The sequence below is a fragment of the Larus michahellis genome, chromosome 1 (genome assembly GCF_964199755.1).
Source record: "Larus michahellis chromosome 1, bLarMic1.1, whole genome shotgun sequence".
Taxonomy (NCBI): Eukaryota; Metazoa; Chordata; class Aves; order Charadriiformes; family Laridae; genus Larus; species Larus michahellis.
In genome coordinates, this window is record NC_133896.1 from 141557311 (window position 1) to 141576536 (window position 19226).

The following is a 19226-nucleotide window of genomic DNA, read 5'->3' on the forward strand; positions in this document are numbered from 1 at the left end:
ACCAAACTGACACACTGAAATTTAGGGATACAAACCAATGGGTCAACATGCGCAAGCATATTAAAGGCATTGAGAAAATCAAAAATATTCATGCAAACATTACAGTCCTTTGATATTCTCTGCAATGCTTTTCTTTACAGAATAAAATAGAAGAAATGGAAGAACTGAAACCATGTATACATGTTCTTACCTTCTGTTCCAACCGTTAAAATGGATCAGATATTCTGGAATCTTTCTGCCTTTCTCATCTTTTCCAACAACAATATCAACAATCTGAAACAAATATTGAATAGCATGTATTAAAAAGCTTGAGAGAAAGTCAGCTTTCCAGTATTCAGGGAATTTATGCACAAAGAAAAAAAAAGAAGTGTTTATTTATGGAAATGAAATATACCTGTAATTTTGCCAGTGCATACTGATATGAGCAGAAGATATGGATTATACTAAATGGTCAGAAAAACTAGCTTTTTTGGTTGAGCACTTTTTAAGTTGGGGACCGCTAACCATCTTTATCCTGTCCTCAAATGTTCCATGTTTCAGGACAAAGGGAGATGCGAAAAAATGCACTATCACAATATGGATATGCAGGTATACATCTGGCCTACTACTGTTCTCCTGTGTGCTGTCTCTTCATGCCCTCAAACCAGGAGACAACAGAGATCTATATGTAAACCTCAGAAACACTGCTCTCTTGAACACTGAATCTTAGCCACAAGACATTCAAAGGCCTTGTAAATAACTGAACCTTTGTTTTCTCCCTCTTTCACACATAAAAAATGTGGAAGACCAGTCTGAAAGGGCCTGCACCTCAAAAGACATTCCAGGTGGATCATGAAGAGCCACATCAGGACTACTAATACCAAAAGAATCATTTGGTCTGCACTTGAATGGCTCTCAATAGACCATGTATCTCCAGATGCACGCAGTAGTTAGGCTACTGTAATTTCGTGGAGTCCAGAATTTAAGAACTATTGATAGAGTCGAGGACAGTTATGCTGGAGTTTGGGTTTTTTGAAAGTAAAGCAGAAAATGTACTATTACTTTTTGCACTCAGGTTATCTCTAGGGCTGGCAATTAAAGCTATTGGGGTGGTCAGAACATAGGAGTACACATGCAAACAAAACAGTAACCCAAAATATTACTGGAAGGTGGATTTCCTGATCAAAGATGTTTGAAAAACACTGAAAACTTGTAGCAAGAAGCATTAATTTGGACATGAATCCAGTTGCAATACCTCCCTTTTCACCCCTCTCTGTAACAAAAGAAAAGAAAACAATTCTATTTGCAAGTTAGGTACAGATGCCTTAACACTGAAAAGCTGTGTCCCACTGATGCCCTGAAACAATATTATATTTACATAAAGCTCTACAATTATTATGACCAGGCAGAACTGAGTTGGTCACCTCATTGCAACACTCAGGGTCCACCACTCCCTGCTTGCTGTATTTCTGTATACTCTCCCATACTACCTCCTGTACCATTTAAACCCTTCTGAAAAGCCGGAGGGCGGGCAGTGCGGGTAGGAGAGCAGGGAGGGAGAACAAATCAAGCTACGCTACGAAAGTGCAGGAATGAAAACAGAATTTCAGAATTACTTGGCAGGTGGTCAGCCGAAAACGGAAGGCGGGAAACCGAGTCCGACACTTCCAGAGCCTCTCGGCGGCTCCGTTCTCTACCTGACGCGAGAGCAAGGCCCCGACGGCGAGGGCTCAGTCGCCTCTTTGTCACCCGGGCAGCGAGCCGCCTCCGCCCCACGGGGGGAAGGCCCAGAGGCTCGTACACCGCTGCTACGCGCACCCCCCGCCCCCGAGGCGGCGGGGCCGGTGTGTGTGTGGGGAGAAGAGAGCCAAGCCCCGCCAGCGGGCCGGGCTGAAACGCCCAACGGGCGATGACGGCGGCACAAGGACGGGGGGAGGAGAGGCCCGGGGGGGCCGGGCACCGCCTCGCTTTGTCTCCCAGCCCCGTGACGGCGGGCGGCTCCCCCCTCCCCGGGCCGCCCTCCGTTTCCCGCAGCGAGCGCTGCCGCCGAGAGCCGCCTCTCCCCTACGTCCGCCTCGGCTGGGCTGGCGGCCGCTTCCACCTCCGCCTCCCGCCCGGGGGCGCGCGCGCAACCCCCAGCAGGCAGCGTTAACGGTAGCAACGGCGGCGAGTCGGGCCGCGCGCCGGCCCCGGCCCCGCCCCCCCGGTGCGAGTCGGGGGGGAGGGCGGAGAGAGGGGGGCTTTGAGGGGGGGAAGGGGGAGGGCAGGGTCGCGCGCGGCGCGTCACCTTGGCATCATAGAGGACTTTGGCCTTGGTGGGGTCGGGCTCGAAGCAGAGAACTCTCTCGCCCCGGTGGAACTTAAATTTCATTCCCCGCGAGGTCATTTGCTCATCATGGCGCAAAGGAGAGAAGGCCCGCCCCCCTCCCGCCGGGGGAGGGGCCGCGCACCGCACCGCCCCGCAACCCCGGCGGCGCCCGGTTCCTCAGGCACCGGCAGCGGTGAGGGGGACGCGTCCCTCCGGGGGGGACGGGCGGCTGCTGTCCCGGGGCTGGGCGAGCTGGGGCGGGGTGAGGCGAGAGCTCTCGGTCCCGGTAAGTCGCCCTGCTCTGCCGTTGGTGCTGGTGGTGCCCGCCACACCGCGGAGCGGTGTGCGGGAGGGGTAAGCGCAGCCCCGGAACAGCCGCAGCCCTTCTCTCCGTTGCTGCTAACCCTGAACATCACCGCACGGTTCCCATTCGGTACTTGGTTTCTTGTGTTCCCCACTCCTCTGCTCCCAAGATGGCCATATATATGTTGTAAACTCCCTCAAGGTTTGTTTTCCTCTCTCGTTCTTTCAGCCTTTCCACAAGGAAAAAAAAAAAAAGCCTAGAAATAAATAGGGTGTTGGACGAGAAACTCAGTTACCTGGAGTTTGCTTTGTCTTTTCAGTGTTCGAATTCTTTGCGTCTCAGGATGCAAATAGTGTAAATAATTCACATTTTTTCAAAACCCTAGACATAAATAGGATGTTGGACTAGAATTTCAGTTACCTAGAGTTTGCTTTATCTTTTCAGTGTTTGAATTCTGCGCGTCTCAAACAGGATGCAAATAGTGGAAACAATCAAAATCAATTCGCAGTTTTCTTGCCCGCATACTTTATGCTTGGAAGGGCCCGGGGTTCAGTCAGGGGAACGCTGCAGCTTCCCACGCAATGTTACGGGACGCTCCCTCAGGCCGTTACAGTTTTGATGCCAGTTCTGCGTTTCTGATTTACACGAGGCCACAATAGAGCCAGGAGGCCTGGACTTGGCCACCCTTGTAGAAAGACCAGTTAATTTGTGATTATTTAGCATTTTTGAAGCTGCTTTTCTGTCAAAGCTGTTCAGGAGGTAGATGACTCTACACAGAGACAGGCAACTGAGCATACACTGGTGCTAACGGGAAGAAACGTTCAAATCCTCCTTCCCTCCAGTCTCTGAGGCTGATAACAAAGCTAGAAACTGGCAGCAACACCATGGGAAAGAACAGGCAGCTGCTAGTGTTATTACCAGAAGCTTTCTGAAGGGAAAAGGTGATAGGGAATGACAAGAAAACAAGATTCTGAGAAGATGACTGCTCCCTGGGATAGGATGAACCAAGTACTCCTTTTCTTTTGATTCAAAACGTATGTATTTTTTTATAGTGGGAGTGGTGGGAAAAACCTGCAAACTTGCTGCTAAGACAGGGTGGAGTGAGAGAAGCCCGTTGATGGAAGAGGAGGAGCGTGAGGAAATTCAGGAAGTGTTCCTGAAATTGTTCAGAGCTCACTGCTGCCTAGGTTAAGAAATAGTCTACAAAAACGTATGGATGCAATGTCAATTGCAGAAAGTGTCACTGAAGTTCCCTTTTTTTTTAAAGAAAAGGGAAATGGGGCTGGACACTTGAAGAACAAAGTTGCTTCCAAGGGCCTACCATGCTTTAAAAAATGTGGGGGGAAAAAGAGGCAAGGGAAAGAGAACAACAAACTTGTGCCTGTGTTCCTGCCTCCCAAGAGTCTCCCACCATTTCTGCACAAACAGCCTTATGTGTTTCCACACTGCCTCCTAGATTCCCCCTTTCCCTTCCTCCCCACCCGTCTCCCCTTGCAGACTCTGCTTCTCATTTGTCTCATCTCAGCCTCTCCTAGTTCACGCCAGCCCACTTTCATGGCTCCCACCCAAGCTACTCATCAAGCCTTTTGACTCAAATTTCTTCTCATTTAGGTTTCCTAACACGTATATACAGCTCTCTGCCATAGCGTTTCGAGGTCCAGTTGTTGCCGTGTCTCCCCTCTCCCTGCTCCCACACTCGGATACGTGCATGTGTGCATCTGCCCTTATCTCCCTGAGCCACCTTGCTGTAGATGATCCTTGCCAGATCCCCGGCCTTGCCGTATCTCTGACCAGGGCTCCTGCTCCAGCAGGATTTTTAAAAACATGTGGGCTGCGCTTACCTAAGATCCACCCAGAGGGAGCCCCGAGAGCAGAAAGGCTGGCACATTTATAAAAAACTGGCCCTGTTATAGTGCTACCCAGGCAATGCCTAGGTCTACCTGGAAATTAAATGCAGAACGTGTTTTTTTTCAAAGGTATCAAGTCCTCCAGTGAGGACTGCCAAATGGCTGTGCAAAACCAAAAAAAAAGAGCAATGGCCACTTGGAAAATGGTGGAAATGGTGGTCATGTGCATACATGTACATACTGCCTGTGCAGTGCCTGTGATGATTTGTACCTGCCACGTAGAGCATATAAACTAAAGGTCCAGTGCCAGATATATCAGATTTAGCAAAGCTTGAAATACAGTTTGTCGCTCGTATCCAGCAAGTCTGCTACAAGAAGAAACGAAATGCAGCCGGGCTCTGTCAGGCGCAGCATCTTTGGGTTCAATGTCCCCAGTGCTGAGGAGCAGGGAGCAGGGTGAGCGCTGGGAGCCACCAGCAGAAGGGTTTATTCCAACATTGCTGAACCAGGAGATGAGCTGACCCGATGCATATTTTGAGGAGATTCCCAGGACACTACATCGCTTCCAGGAAAGAAGAGTGGTTTCACAGCTCCTCTGGGAGATGGAGCAGCCTATGAGAGGAGACCTTCTGGGAGACGCAGCGGCCCAGGAGAGGAGACCCCGGCCTGCTGTCAGGTTCACCCTGTCAAAGCGCACCCCAGCAGGTCATGAGGGCTAAGGGTTTCTCGAGGAAGTATTCCAACTGCCTGCCTTACCGCAGGCTCAAAAAGCACACTGCAAAGAGACGCGCGGCCGCGCTGCTTTTATTTAAACGACGCAACCATCGGCCTTTGCTGAGGGCAAAAGGAGCCACCGCCTGCCCCCTCCTCCGCCGCACAAGATGGCGGCGGGGGACGCAAGGCATGCTGGGAGCTGTAGTCCGGCGGCTGAGGTCGGCGGGGCTGCTGTCTCACCCCGCGGGGAAGAGGTGGCAGGTTCTCGCAAAGAGGAGCGTTCGGGGCCTTTTCCTGCCTCCTCTCCTTCTACGCAGCGGTTTGGGGATGTCCGAGTCTGAGGCTGCCCAGAGAGGAGGGGTGCCCGGCACGGTGCGGAGGGGCGGTGGGAAGGCGTGGCTGCGGGCTCTCGTTGGGGGTGGGCCTGTGGGAAGGTACCTCTGGTCCTCTGGCTTGCTGCTGGGCAAACGGGCCAGTGGCTGCCTGCGGACTGCTTTGTGCAGAGCTGTCACCACCACAATCATAGAGTCATGGACTCATAGAATGGTTTGGGTTGGAAGGGACCTTAAAGATCATGTAGTTCCAACCCCCCTGCCATGGGCAGGGACACCTCCCACCAGACCCAGCTGCTCAAAGCCCCATCCAGCCTGGCCTTGAACACTTCCAGGGATGGGGCATCCACAACCTCCCTGGGCAACCTGTTCCAGTGCCTCACCACCCTCACAGGAAAGAATTTCAGAATTTCATACAATGTATCTAACAATTTCACCCCCATGCCTCTCGTCAGGAAGCATCTAGTTAGACTGGTAACTTTTTGTTTTCCACACCTGCAAACAATCAAAAAAGTGACAGCACCTTAAAATACGTCTTAAACATGTAGATACATTTGTAGTGTGAAAACCACACATTGATTTTCAATCGGTCAGTATTAACATCAATCAGTATTAAAAGACAAAAATAGTCATTCAAGTTTGTTCAGGTTGCCACTAAAGAGATACTGCTGTTCAGGTTGGCTATTAAGGAAGTAGCGAAGGTCTTGTACATCTAGAGCTCAAATAGCAAAAGTGAATTTCCAGAAGCGACAGCAGAAAGACACATGCACACATTGCTTACAGTTAATAGTAAATTATGCAGTAGTTATAGGTTGGTCCAAATCATATTAAACTATAGGATGTAGCTGTATCTCTAAGAAAATGATAAAGGTGCTTCTCAAACACCAGCAGGTCACCATCCAAAATACACATATTTTTGCAAGACATACGGTGGCTCAGGAGTTCACTACCTATTTCAACAATGTTTTCTTTTTGTCTGGAGAAAGGAGTACTACATAAGACACGAATGAGCCCTATCAATGTGATTACATCTCAAATGAAGAAGGCTAGAGGGACCCTCTCCAACAAAGTGCTGTCTGAAAGGATGCCTAAAGCAGTGATCAAAGGTGCAATCTTCTGCCATGTTTGAGATGGTGTGTTTAATAAATAAATGGCTTTGCCTCCAAGAAAGACCAGTTCTATCAACAGCTTCTCCTAAAGTGAATGTACTGCATTATCATCAATACTGGCTAACCTCTTGGATCAAAAAGACGCAAGACATTTAGCAGAAGTCTATTATATATGGATATTTTTGATTGCTGAACTTTTAATATCCTAAAGACATACCCAGTCTGCTTGACAAGATTTAATATGCGCAGCTGTGTTAGTTGTTGTTGTGTGAATGTTCCCTGATTTTCATTATTTTGCCTGGGATCGGTGTTAGAATGGCAGGTATGTAGTTACCTGGGTCATCTTAGTTGGCCCAGTACTTAGCCTACGCACCTTGAATGGGAAGGTACATTATTTGAGTGCAGGAGAAGCAAGTGGTACTTGTATGAACTCCAGCATCCACAGTGTTAGTATGCTTCTTACAAATGCTGGTGAACCTTCAGCTCAGTTATTCTTAAGGAATCAAAATTTGTTTTATCCCTGCAATGAATTCTTTAAAATTCCTCCTTTGTTCTATCAGGCTGGAAACTTCAAGCAGAAATTTTTAAGCATTCTGAGGATATTTTGGCTTCATGAGGCTCTCATCACATTGCTCAGATTGGAATCCCTTAAGATTGTGTAACTTTCTTCTTAAACCTCTGTTTAACAGCCATCGCCTGCACAGGCTCTCTTGTATTTTTTGTTTGTTAGAAAGCAAAATGATTTGGTTTGGAGCAGATCTGTGGAAGAAAATACGTTCGACAGAGTGACATTCTTCCTTTTTGCCCACTCAGTTTTTCACAAGTAATTAGAACCACTAGTTTTGATATTAGCATCATGGAAATTTTCCCATTAATGTTACAGGACTCTCAGAGGAAGCAGAGGACATGTACAGTGAGCGGAGGAGGCAGTTAGAATCAAAGCACAGCTCACAAGAAATAGACCTTTTGAGAACATTTCACTGCATAAAAATCTTGCTGGATTGTGATGCACAGAGAATACAATGTCTGTGTATTTAATGAAGTAATAGCCCAGTTGTCCTCTCCCCGAAGTTAATAAAAATTAACTTGGACACCAACATAATGTTCTCCTTGATTCTTTGAGGTAATCCTCAAAAAGCTTACATGGTAGATGTTTAATAGGGGAACACGCTTCTCCAGTATTTCTAAATCGTATAAACTTAATTGCTTCGTTTTATTAAGGCAAACCCTGTTCCTTTCAAATCTCCTAAAGTTAATCCCCAGTGTTTATCCTCGTTTCAGCTGTTTACATTGGCTTCATAAACCTTCAACCTAAACAGAGAAAAAGAAGGATTCTTCCCATGAAACAGCTCTGGAGGGAAATCCAGACATTGCTTAAATGAAGCGTACTTCCTGCTTCAACATAATTAAATTGTGAGATCTTAAAAACAAAAACAAAAAAAATCACACCCTAATTTACTGTAAAGCTACAGACATGTCTGGCAAAAAAACCACCCCAGCTTTTCTTCCATATGCTACAGATGGGGGGATTATGATTACCTGTGAAGGACATTCCTCCAGATGTTCTTGTTTGGGTATCTATCTGCTTCAAACTAAGTTCCAGCCAAAGCAATTGTCACTTCCATGGACAAAGCTAATATTTGTTCTGCTCAAGGGAAAAAAAAATAATCTTTGCTGGTTCTAACGCCCTCAAGGATTTCAGCAGGATGGTGGCCTTCGTGTCACAAGTGTGCCTTTTGCCATCCCTCTGAAGGTAAAAGCAGATTCTTGCAACTGGGCTGTGCTTATAACACCAAATAAAACAAGTGAAGGACTGCTCTCCGGCCAAGTGCCAAGACCAGGCCACATCCACCTTACAAAGTAATCGCTTCCCTTCCATGGACATAAGGCACAACTATTAGTATATTTGTGCCTTTTTTTTTTTTTTGTGGGCTCTTTCCTTGAAGTTCCTGAAAAAAAAAAACCAACAACCCAAACCTTATTGGAGTGATGTTTCCATAGTATGAAGATGAGAACACGTACGCAGTGCCCCGGGGCATCTGGGGGTGGTGAAAAAAAGATGATGCTGGGCAGGGGAAGGGGAAAGGAGGGAGGCTGTGGTGGCGTTTGCCTGGTGCATGCTGCCTGCTGGAATGGGCGGCACACGCACCATCTCCTCATCTGAACACTGTCTGGGACAGCGCTAGATGACATGAGCCAAACCTTTTCCAGGACACATGGTTGCAGTTAAGCATAATGGGCAATTAGCGGTCCAGTGCTTAAGCTCATTTCCAGGCCCTGTTTTTTCTAACTCTGCACACATAGCTTTAGAATCCTTTGGGCAAAAACCATTATACTGCACGTGGTCAGTAGAGATGCCTTTAATTTTAGAAGATCTCAGGCCAGGGTTCCCTAAAACAGCTTCAGAAGTTCCTGCTGCTGGCTGTTTTCTTCCCCACCACCTTCAGCTGTCCTGGCACAGCTGTGTGTGCGGCAAGGGGGCTGATCTGAAGATGGGTTGAGACCTTACAGCTGTAGCAAAATTGAGCTGGAGCTTGGGCTGAAATACAAGCAATATATAGTCACAAATACTCTTTTAAAAAGATCACAACTTAAATAACTCAAGGTGGACACCCCAATTACAGTTGACTTCAATATTTTTGCCTTGGTTCCTGTCGTGTAAAATGACAATAATACTTCAAGCCAGCAGGGAACTAAAGCTAAAACTTTCACACCCTTCTGGTTTAAATGGACCATGAAGCAATCACGGAGTGTGAAACAGTACTGGCATCAAGGCATGAAGCCTGCAGGCATCCAGGCAGCAGGCTGTACAGTCCTTGGGCCTTCAGTTGTATTTGCAGTTTTATCTTCGGCTTTGCCCTTTGGTGGCCCAAGACTCTTAGGAGACTCTGAGCATACTTACTCTGAGAGAAGCTTGACCACGGTAGTAGAGTGGGGTCAATGAAGCTGCAGAAGTCTTTGAGGGGAAGAAAAAAAAAAAAAAAAAAAGAAAGGATGAAATATTTCACAATCACAAGTAATTCAGTGGGTGTTCATTGAGGCTTTACAAATGCTCAACCCTATCCGCATAGAATAAATATAAGGAAAATATAAAAAAAATTGCTGTTTTCCTACAGAGTCTGTTATTATTTTATGTTGCTATAGAGGTCAAAAGACTTCAGGGGAAGAAGCAGAAATAAGGTATTTATTCATACCACATATCATGGAAATGAATTGTCTGTAGTAGGAAACATATTCTGGGCATTAAGATTGTGCATACTTTTCTTGGGAAAGAAATGGCTCTCTTGGAATGCAAACCTCCCTTATTCCTGGCCTTCGCCCTGCGGCATCGTAAATAATGCAGTAAGCTGCTGCCCCACAGTCAGGAGCTTGGAAAGGAAAAAGAAAATACAGACCCTATGGCTGCCTTGGTGTCCAGAGAAGTGCTGAGCGAGGCAGGGCATAAGAGGGCACGTGCAATTCCAGCAGGGAGGGAACAACTGCCATTGCTGCAGGAGAGCTTGGTGGATGGTGGTTGTGTGTGGCTAAGCAGAAGCATCCTGTGCCAGAGCCCCCAAGCCTGCACACCCCGCCCCCGCAACCCAAGCCCCCAAACTGGGCGCAAAAGCAGCTGTTTTCTGGATACCTAGAGCATGTCTGGGCTGTGCACCAGCACGCATCCCCCAGCTGCTGGAGCAAGTTGCCCAGGATGCGAGGAGCACAGCCTTAGAAGTCAGCCTTTTCCATTCTGCAGTGCCCACGGCATGGAAGACTGGTTTCTTGGTTTCTTCTTCTTTGTTGAGCCACTCCCTGGGTATTGGTGCTTGCAGGGAGGCAGTCCCTTGATGTGGGCTGCAGAAAAGTCCTCGAGTTTAGGCAGCTGCAAGGACTGAGGTGAAATTTTTGCCTGTTGGAGGGGACCTCAGGATGCGCTCGTGGCTCTTGTTTTCCTCTTTAATATGAGCTCTGTAACCCCAGCAATCCTGCTCTTTTTCACCCCCCATTTTCTATTTTAAAGTTTTTGACTCTTTGCTTGTTTTCATTGTATAGCTTTTTCTCTCCCACAACCATTTTGGTTCCCACCCCCCTCCCATTTTTGTGGAGTGGGGAGAGATGACTTTTTGTTTTATAAAGAAATGGGCTGATACCTCTCCCTGCCATGGAAGATCAGTGAGAAAATTTGTGTCTGCTTTTTCACCTAAGCCTCTTTTTCATTCCCATTCAGCTTTCCAAATAAGATGCTTGAGAGCACCTCCCTGAGGTTTTCGAGTAGTGCTCAGGAAAGACTCCCAATGAAAGAAATTCCACGTAAGTAGCTCCCACCCTGCCCATGCCACAGCTTCTGGTCTCCCCTTGCAGCCTTCAGCTCCCCATGGCTCCTTCCCACTCAGTTGGTTGGGACATGCAGGTTCCCATCAGTGTTCTTTGAATGTAGGGTTTTTTGCATGACTCAGAAAGGGGAGGGTGAGCACATTGCACACAGTCAAGATTTTTCCTCATGTAGCTGCAAGAGTATAAATTGGCAATGCATTAAAGTCAATGGTGGCCGATACAAAAATCTGACCCTGTGCACTTGTTGAAGGAGTCAGAAAAGTTGATGTGAAGTACAGGTAAGCAAATTGCACCTTCTCCTCTTGAACTATGAAATTACCTTTCACAAAGAGAAGCATGTCCTCGTGCTGCCAAACATACCGCATACCTTCAGTTGATATGCTGATACAGAAGAGTCTTTCTTTTCGTATGCCCATTCTTTTGCTAAGCTCTGTTTTTCATGGTCATCTTATTCCAAAGTATAAAGAAGGGGAGAGACTTTAAAAAGAAATACCTAAGATAACAAGGTACAATATGGTCTTTTATTCTGTAAGGTCACTCAGTCAACACCTTCTGTTCCTCCCTTTGCTTCTGTACCTCTACATTGGAGGAGTCAGACAAAGGAAAGTTTCAGAAGTCAAGGTACAGAATGTCACTGAAATATGATTTAGCATTCTTGAAAGGGTTAGCTGTCTCTAGTACAACAGGATCTGGACTGTGCAATTTGTGGAACATCAATGTGAAAAAGTTACCAAGGTAACCTCTGGAAGACACAAATAACAATGCCTTCTACAATGAAAATCTATTTCCATGGAACATTCTTGACAGTTTTTCATCTGACATGACAAGAGTCCTTCTGAATTATTTCTAAATGAACTGGCATGGCAAAATCCATATTGAGGAAATTGCTTCTTAACTTAATCTACTCCTTTTCATTAAAGAAATAATGGTGGAGGTAAAGGCAGATTTTAAAGTTTTAAATTCACATTTTCACATGTTTATAGTTTGTCCGGTAGTTTTACATTTTTCATGCTTTATTTGACCCATACGCCTTGAAGTTACTTTCTTTTTATCATTCATAAAAGTCTTTCAGGCATCTCCTGAGTTATTTAGACCCTGACCATAAATTTCTGTAGTTAAAACATTTTGGGGTTGTGTATTTTCTTTTCTTGCTTGCTTGGATAACCCCAAAATAACTTCAGCTTGAAACTTGGCATGTAGTTACTTTGGAACAGAATGTCATTTTTCAGAGTGCTCAGAAAGAAAATTCTCTCTGAAATGGTGAAGCCCTCCACGCTCTTCCCTGCGTGATGCGTAGTTGCAAGGAGTCCTTTAGTTTGGAGTGGCAGTCCTGGCTTCATGGGAAATAACCACGAATGGCCTTTGCTATCCTCAGAGTGAGGATCTGAGTAATGGCTTTTGGAAAAATAAGTGTAGGAAGGGGTGGAGTTCTGGGAGCAGTTATGTGTCTTCCCACATTTTCTTCCTCGCTTCCCAAGCTGAGACAAATTATTGTGGATGGACAATAGCCCTGGCTACAACTATAAAATGAAGGATATTTGGCATGAGAGGAGGGTCAGAGGTGGGCTTACGAGTTGAGGACTAAGAGTGGTGAGCAGCAGATGGTGTGGGAAAGAATTTGTGGAGTTGGATTGATCTCTGTGAATTATGCCTCTGCAGTGTGAAACCCCACCCTCTCAGTCCTCCCCTTGCTTCCAGGCTCTGAGCAACTTGGAAACCAGTTCAGAAATATAGAGTACATGTTCCCCATCTCTTCTGCCTACTCAATCCACCCTAATTAAGTTATAAGGAAGGCTACGCAAACCAGTCTGAAAATGGGAGTGGAAAAATAAAGCTTTTGTTTTGCCCACTCTCTCATTGCCAGGGACTTTCTCCCATTTCTTAGAATACCACCCAACATTCAATTCATAAAGTACGCCACAATGAGTTTCTCTTAATATTGTTTCAGTGTTTGTAACTACTTGTGTGAAAAAAAGACCAAGCGATGAGGGATGACTGTGTAGGCTGGTGGCTGGGCCCTTCCTCCAGGAGGGTGGACCTGGATCTACCTCTGCTCCAGTCAGTGTTTAATTATTCACCGAGAATAAAAAGTGTCGAGAGGAAAACCTGTCATTTGAGCCCAGTCTAGCAGCTGGTGACCACAGCAGTTCCTCAAATACGGTGGAGAGGTGGGTTCAGATTTCTAAGGTAGCGAAACTACCATAGCCCTGGTCTACCCCACCTTAAGTGAGTTCTCTTCAATGAACTGGGAGTAACGCCTCTCTTCCTCTGATAGTTCTGTGATTTTTTTTGCCCTAATCAAACCTAACTAACAACCTAATATTTAAATTAATTTCAATACAACTAAAATTAATTTCCCAGTTAGTGGGAATATTTGGCTTTCTTTTCTTTTGTTCAGTTTTAGATAGAAGCTTTATTATTAAAAAATCTAATAATATAAATGTTCCCACTGTGGTTTATTAGTAAAATTCAGGCGATTGTATATGCAAAATTAAAGCAATTACTTCCTCTTGTCTATTACTCAGGCTGCTATCATTGGTACATAGAGAATTAAAAATGTATTTTCATATTCTTTCAAGCCTTGAGTAATTCCTTTCTCAACATATTTATTTTGTGCTAAATGAACGAGTCTTTGTTCTTTCTTGTTTCTTCTGCCTTCTGGTATGAGTTGGTGTGCTCTGGACTAACCAGCCTTTCCCAGGGAAGAATGGCTCAGGTAAAGAATGCAGAAGTGCAATTTTGCAAATTTTTTGCGAATTTTCAAATTTTACTATTTGCAAATACAACTAAATGGAGGTAATGCACCCTGAAAAGAGAAAGCAGGAAAGCTTCTTAGATGGTGGGCTCACCTATGTTCTGTCGTTAGCTTGCTGGAGACTGAAAATTCAACAGACCACATAATTAGCCCATGTTTGAAATTCCCTGTTTTGCTGGAAATTAAGCACAAGCTAAATTCAGTTCCTATTCAGCAAAGAGTATTAACACATGCTGAAATATTAGTATCCGCTTCAGTGTCTGGCTTGAACTGTGCCTGAATCTTTAAGGTTAAGACAAATTCATCTTTTAGAAAAAGAAAGCTTCTTAGCTGTCCTTCTTGTCATTATATCTGTGTGCATAATTTTGAGAAATTTAGGGACAAGCTGGAAGATGGGAAATGCATATGCCCTGGTTAATCTAGATTTACAGGAACACTTTGATATGGGTCCATTTAATGGACTAGTTAAACTAAAGGCAGCGGCAAAATCCTCCTTGAACCATGGGAAAGAATAAAAAACTTGGCTACAGGACAAAACAAAATGCAGAGGGGAAAAATGGATTTTTGCCTAATAAGGAGAAAGAGAAAGCACAGAATGATTTTCCTGTAAAGCCTATTGTTATTACCTGTCCTTTTAATAATGATTATATCCCGAGAGGAAGGTGCGCCACACGCATTGAACTTGTATTGATCTACAGCCCCTTGTTCTTGCAGGCAAGTGAATGGGCCAGTATAAACTGATATTCAATCAATCAGGCCTATGAAGTTTTGAGGCAACAGCACTTGAAATCATGTTCTTGTCTGCAGGTATGGCTTTTGCATTTGACTTCAAAATGCTACAGATAGATACCTAAATGCTCAACTCAGCAAAATAGGTTGCCATCATCTGCTTGAAAAATAAGGGAGCTGATAAGATACAGTAAAAGTATTCAAGAAATGACTGCCTGGAGTTGTACTACTAACTGATGGATGGTAACAGTGAAAAGCTTCATTCATCTTCAGCAAAAGCAAGATATTTTCCATTGGTTCTTTTCCATAAGCCCTGGGCAGAGAGCTCATCCCACCAGCCCCCAGGGGATGCCCTTCTGGCCAGCAAACAACCGGATCCAGCGGGACCTTCCACTGACAGCATGCGTCACTATGGCTGCTGTAGGAACAAAGGGACTGGCATCCAAGGGAGGCCAAAACAAAAGCTGAGGAAAATAATGGTAGCCCTGGGACCACCAGTGTGACAACACTGAAGGCAGCTGCTCTTTATCATGTCCAAATTCAAGAGGTGAACATCAACCTTGAATATTCTACAATTTCTCCAGGGAGCTTCTGGGGCACTTCAGGGCAGGAGAACGGAAATGAGGATGATGCCCAGACCGTAGGGGATGGGGCAGTGATGGTGATGTGGGAGACTCTCGGTATTCGGCACAGATATAAGCACTGTCTTTTTATTAGTTAGGTAGCTGGGTCTGCTTTTGTTTTCTTAATTTCTTATTCCAAAGACAATTCTCTGTGGCAAAGTGAAAAACAGAAGGGCTCATTTGTTCTCTCTGGCAAATAATTATCAGTCCATCTTTAATCTATACATGATGTACGAGGGGTTGTAAAGCTGAACTGAAGGTACTCAAGGTATCCCCTGACATCTCTGATGGCCCTGTAAAGATTGCTTTCTCCTGTCCATAAGTTCAGGTACTAGTGGATAGCCTCTGCTTGAGCAACGTCAGAGTATATTGGTCTGGATTCCCCTGGGCTTAAGTGAGATGCAGTTTCACCGATTAGAGTAAAAGCAGTCACCAGGAATTAAAGAACAAGTTAATGTCCTAATTAAGTCAATCACAAGGAATTTACCCCTTCAACAAAGCTATGTTTAATAGATACCTTATTAACTAAGGGGGCAAAGGAGAAATACAGTCAGTATACAGTCAGTAAGTGCTTTGAGGAGCCCAAGGCCAGGGTGAAAGCTGTCAAAAACAGTGGACACAAGTCTGGGGAAAATGTGAAGATCTTTCTTCTTGACAGCCTGCTAGAAAAAAGGAATAGATGGGACATCTTGCGGCCAACTATCAGGTGTGTAAGATGTGTCATGCTTATTTTCCTTGCATGTGCCAGTTAAGAATGGCTAAAGGTGGCCGGCAAACCAGAGGCCTTCAAGTCCCCAGAGAAGCAGAGGTCCTAACCCCTGGTCCAGGTCTGCCCTTGTGATGCCCAGCATCTCAGTGCTCAGGGCCCTGGGCAGGCTGCAGGATTCTCCTTCATCAAGTGTCACACACAATGGCTGCCTTGGGAGTTTGTGACAGAACCTGCAAATCCAGGAGAGCTGGTGTTGGATGGAATCTCTTTGATGGGCAGTGGATACTGAGATGAGTCTTGGGGGTCCTCTCAGATTGTGATTAACATAGGAGGAGAGCTGAAAAAGGCTGAATAATCTACAAAGTGGATCATTTCCAACAGCCTAGAAGATTGCTCGTTCCAGTACTGACTTTGGAATGACAGGATGTTGGGATTATAGGTCGGAGTATAGTTGGAGTAAGTGGCTCGTTCACATCCCATATTAATATGGTATTTGGCATCCAGAGGATGACATTTTGCATAGATTCCTGTGTAAACTAAATCACTTTACATGACACTGTTGTTTTTATATTTCTACTTAATTTATTTATTGAAGTCAATTGTTTATATCAGACTACTCATGCAATGTCCAAACTTCTTCGGATCATGTATACTAAGCTGTTAAGCAGAATAGCCTTGGCTACTGAAAGTGGCATAGATTTATATCTCGTACATATCTGAGAATACCAAGGCCTAGAAAAACATTCCTGGGAAATTTTTAAAGTACCTTTTGAAAAGAAGATATGAGAAAATGGACTTATACCTATAGAGCATAATATAGACAGATAATGATATATAAGAAACATCTGGTGTATATATACAGCGTGAACTTGAAAATGAAGACTGAAGGACATTTTACTGATTGAGTTCCAGAAAAACTAACAGATGGGAAAAGATACGGTTATTTAAAGGCTGAGAAATGAGCACAAATACTATTAGACTCTGACTGTATTTCAGTGAATAAACAAATGCTGTCCTAACTCCTCAGTAACATAACATGTCATTCCAACGCTAAACACTGTCCAAGGTAAGGAAAATGCTTCATCTGATTGTTTTATGGTCATCTCCCACATTCTAATGATACGTTGAAGCGAAATCTAAGTGTGTGCATTAAAAAAAAAAAAAAGAATATACAGCCTATTTACAATGTAAAAGGGACTATGATTTGCTATAGTTTACTTCCGAGGAGGTGCTGAAGACCATTCATCTCCTAACAGGCAAGCTGAGGGTACTTTGGTCTCAGCCACCTGCTGGGGATGCTGTCAATGACGGTGTGCACTGCAGCTCTGCCCAGCGTTCCCTGGCAAGAGGCCACCACCGAGCACCCTCCTTGTGCAGGGAACCGGGGCCTGACGGATAACCACAGCTTTACCGGGACTTCTCTGCAGTACTGTGTGGTTTTTTTTCTTGTACAGTAGTTAGTTTTCCTCATGACAGGAAAGCTCTGTGTACTGTTAACATGGATGCAGCAACGTGTATGAAAATGTCTTCACTCCAGCTTGGCATTGCCTTGCCATAGCCTGGGTGCTGTGAGTTAAGTGATGTTCTGCCCTCAGCTGGGTTCATACAGATGATTTAATGGCAAAGGCACAGCACTAAACTGATTACCAGCTTATATTTTATTTGTTAAATACTTACTGCCAACAGCTTTCAGCCTCTCTGGAGACAGATGATTACATTTTCCACCCTATTATGAAAATAATTCTTCTCTCTTCTTCAGGATGCCTTTTTCTGTTTATGCAAATTTAAATAATCTGATTTTTCGTGAGACTTGCTCTGGTTAAATTACTGCCCTTTTGTAGTGATTTCAAATGAGTTTGGCAAGATAATAAAACTTTGTGTAACACACTGATTAGAGCTCTTAATTAACAGGGCTGAATACAAACAAAAATATAGTTTCCAAAATATTCAGACTCCACCCAACACAGTTCTGTGTTGCTTCAAGTGTCATTTAAGCATGCTGTGATATTCCCAGGATTGTGTCTTCATAAATTGTGTTATTATAAATAGGACAGCATTTTTCAAATAGATGATTTCTGGTGCAAGTGATTTGCAAAGGCGGCCTTGACTTTTGTGGAGGCATATGCAAACATTCTTCCTTATACTTAGCTTCTTCTATTGAAGAGCCAAGTAAGGGGAAGAACAGCTCTTCATATTTTAACAACAGGAAAACACTCTTCTGGGATGTGCCCTTTTCATATTTTCAGGTAAGAAGCGCACCTCTAGTACTGCTGAGAACCTCTGGACCTCTTGGTAGGTGAATCTCTTGAGAAACCCTGCTGCAGGGATTGCGCAAACGTGTTATAGTGCCAGTGTTTGTATCCCACCACGCAGAAAACTTCATCTTGCTTAATAGTTCCAGCCGAGGGCGGAAAGATATCCTTCCAGCCTGGAATGATTTCTTGGGTATAAGCTAAACACTGCCAGGTTTATGGCCAAACTGATACGTGTGAGCCAAGGATTAATGCCCCTTTCGTGCAACTTCTCAGCTAATTACTTAATTCTGAGCACACGAGCAGTTCCCCTGACCACGCGCGTGTTTTCAGAGGAGACTTCAGCTGCATGACTGTGCTTGTAAGATTGAAACTTTGTATGAAATAGCTTGTTTTATTAGGTACTTAGGCTGTGGCTTGACAAGATGATTGAGGGTGTCTCGTACCATATCTAACAGGCATGGATAGCACAGTGCCCGACAAACTCACTCTGCTGGTTCGTAACTCGTTCAAAAAATGTGGGTAGGAGGTATGTCTTGTCCTAGAGACTTGCATAGTCTGAATTGTTCTTATATAAGGTATATGTAAGGAATTATATAAAGGATTATAACACCTTCTTTGGGCTGAGGTACTGTTTGTCCTCCTGCGGCTGGCACAAAACTGACATACATGACATATTTTGTGCTCTGATTCAGCATACTGCAGAGGTGTTTGCATCTGATACCATCAAAATTGCGCTGCCAGGTGATCCAATAGCACAGCTTCTGTGTCCATTACCATGAGTTCTGTCACTTTTTACAGGACAACCTAATCTAAAAATCAGCAAAACTCCCTCAAAAGTTAGGGGGCTTTGGATCAAGTCAGTCTTCGATTTGCTTTGCTCCCTCCAGGTTGAAACAGACTGGGTAACTTAATTGGTTTTAAAAGAATGCTTCATTTCTTAAGAGAACAGCTTTGACTTACTCTCATGCAGTAAAATGTTGTAAAAGTGACTTTCCCACAAACGAGGAGCAGTACGTTAGCTTTTAAGAAAAAGCATTTTGTATTTAACAGCGCCACATCTTAACTAATTTTTAAACTGATGTATCTATGGTATTTTTTTGAAAGAAATCTTCAATGTAGTCATTGGTTTGTTCATGCTGTGTTAGTCCTGGGGAGATCAGGGAAGGAACATGTGCTGTGATGTGACACCTGCCATGAGATCAGCCCCTGGCTGGAAGATGACCTGGAAGATGGCAGTTAAGGCATCTAACA

General features: G+C 44.6%; 1 protein-coding gene across 9 annotated transcripts in view; it reads right to left on the reverse strand.

The window, feature by feature from the left end:
• The window catches only part of MSL3 (MSL complex subunit 3), a 43609-nt gene extending 41019 nt beyond the window's left edge, over nucleotides 1-2590 (reverse strand). For 4 of the 9 annotated variants that reach the window (XR_012589773.1, XR_012589774.1, XR_012589775.1 and 1 more), the window contains exons 1-2: nucleotides 2267-2442; nucleotides 191-273 (exon numbers count right to left, since the gene is read on the reverse strand). Coding sequence is in view for 2 of the 9 variants with exons in the window: in XM_074606484.1 (XP_074462585.1) it covers nucleotides 191-273; nucleotides 2267-2365 (182 nt within the window). In the remaining 7 variants the exon portion in view is untranslated. Of the gene's footprint in view, nucleotides 1-190; nucleotides 274-1595; nucleotides 2084-2266 lie in introns of those variants that run through there. The other 5 variants (XR_012589780.1, XR_012589778.1, XM_074606507.1 and 2 more) reach the window with 3 other exon arrangements.
• Nucleotides 2591-19226: the final 16636 nt, after the last annotated feature.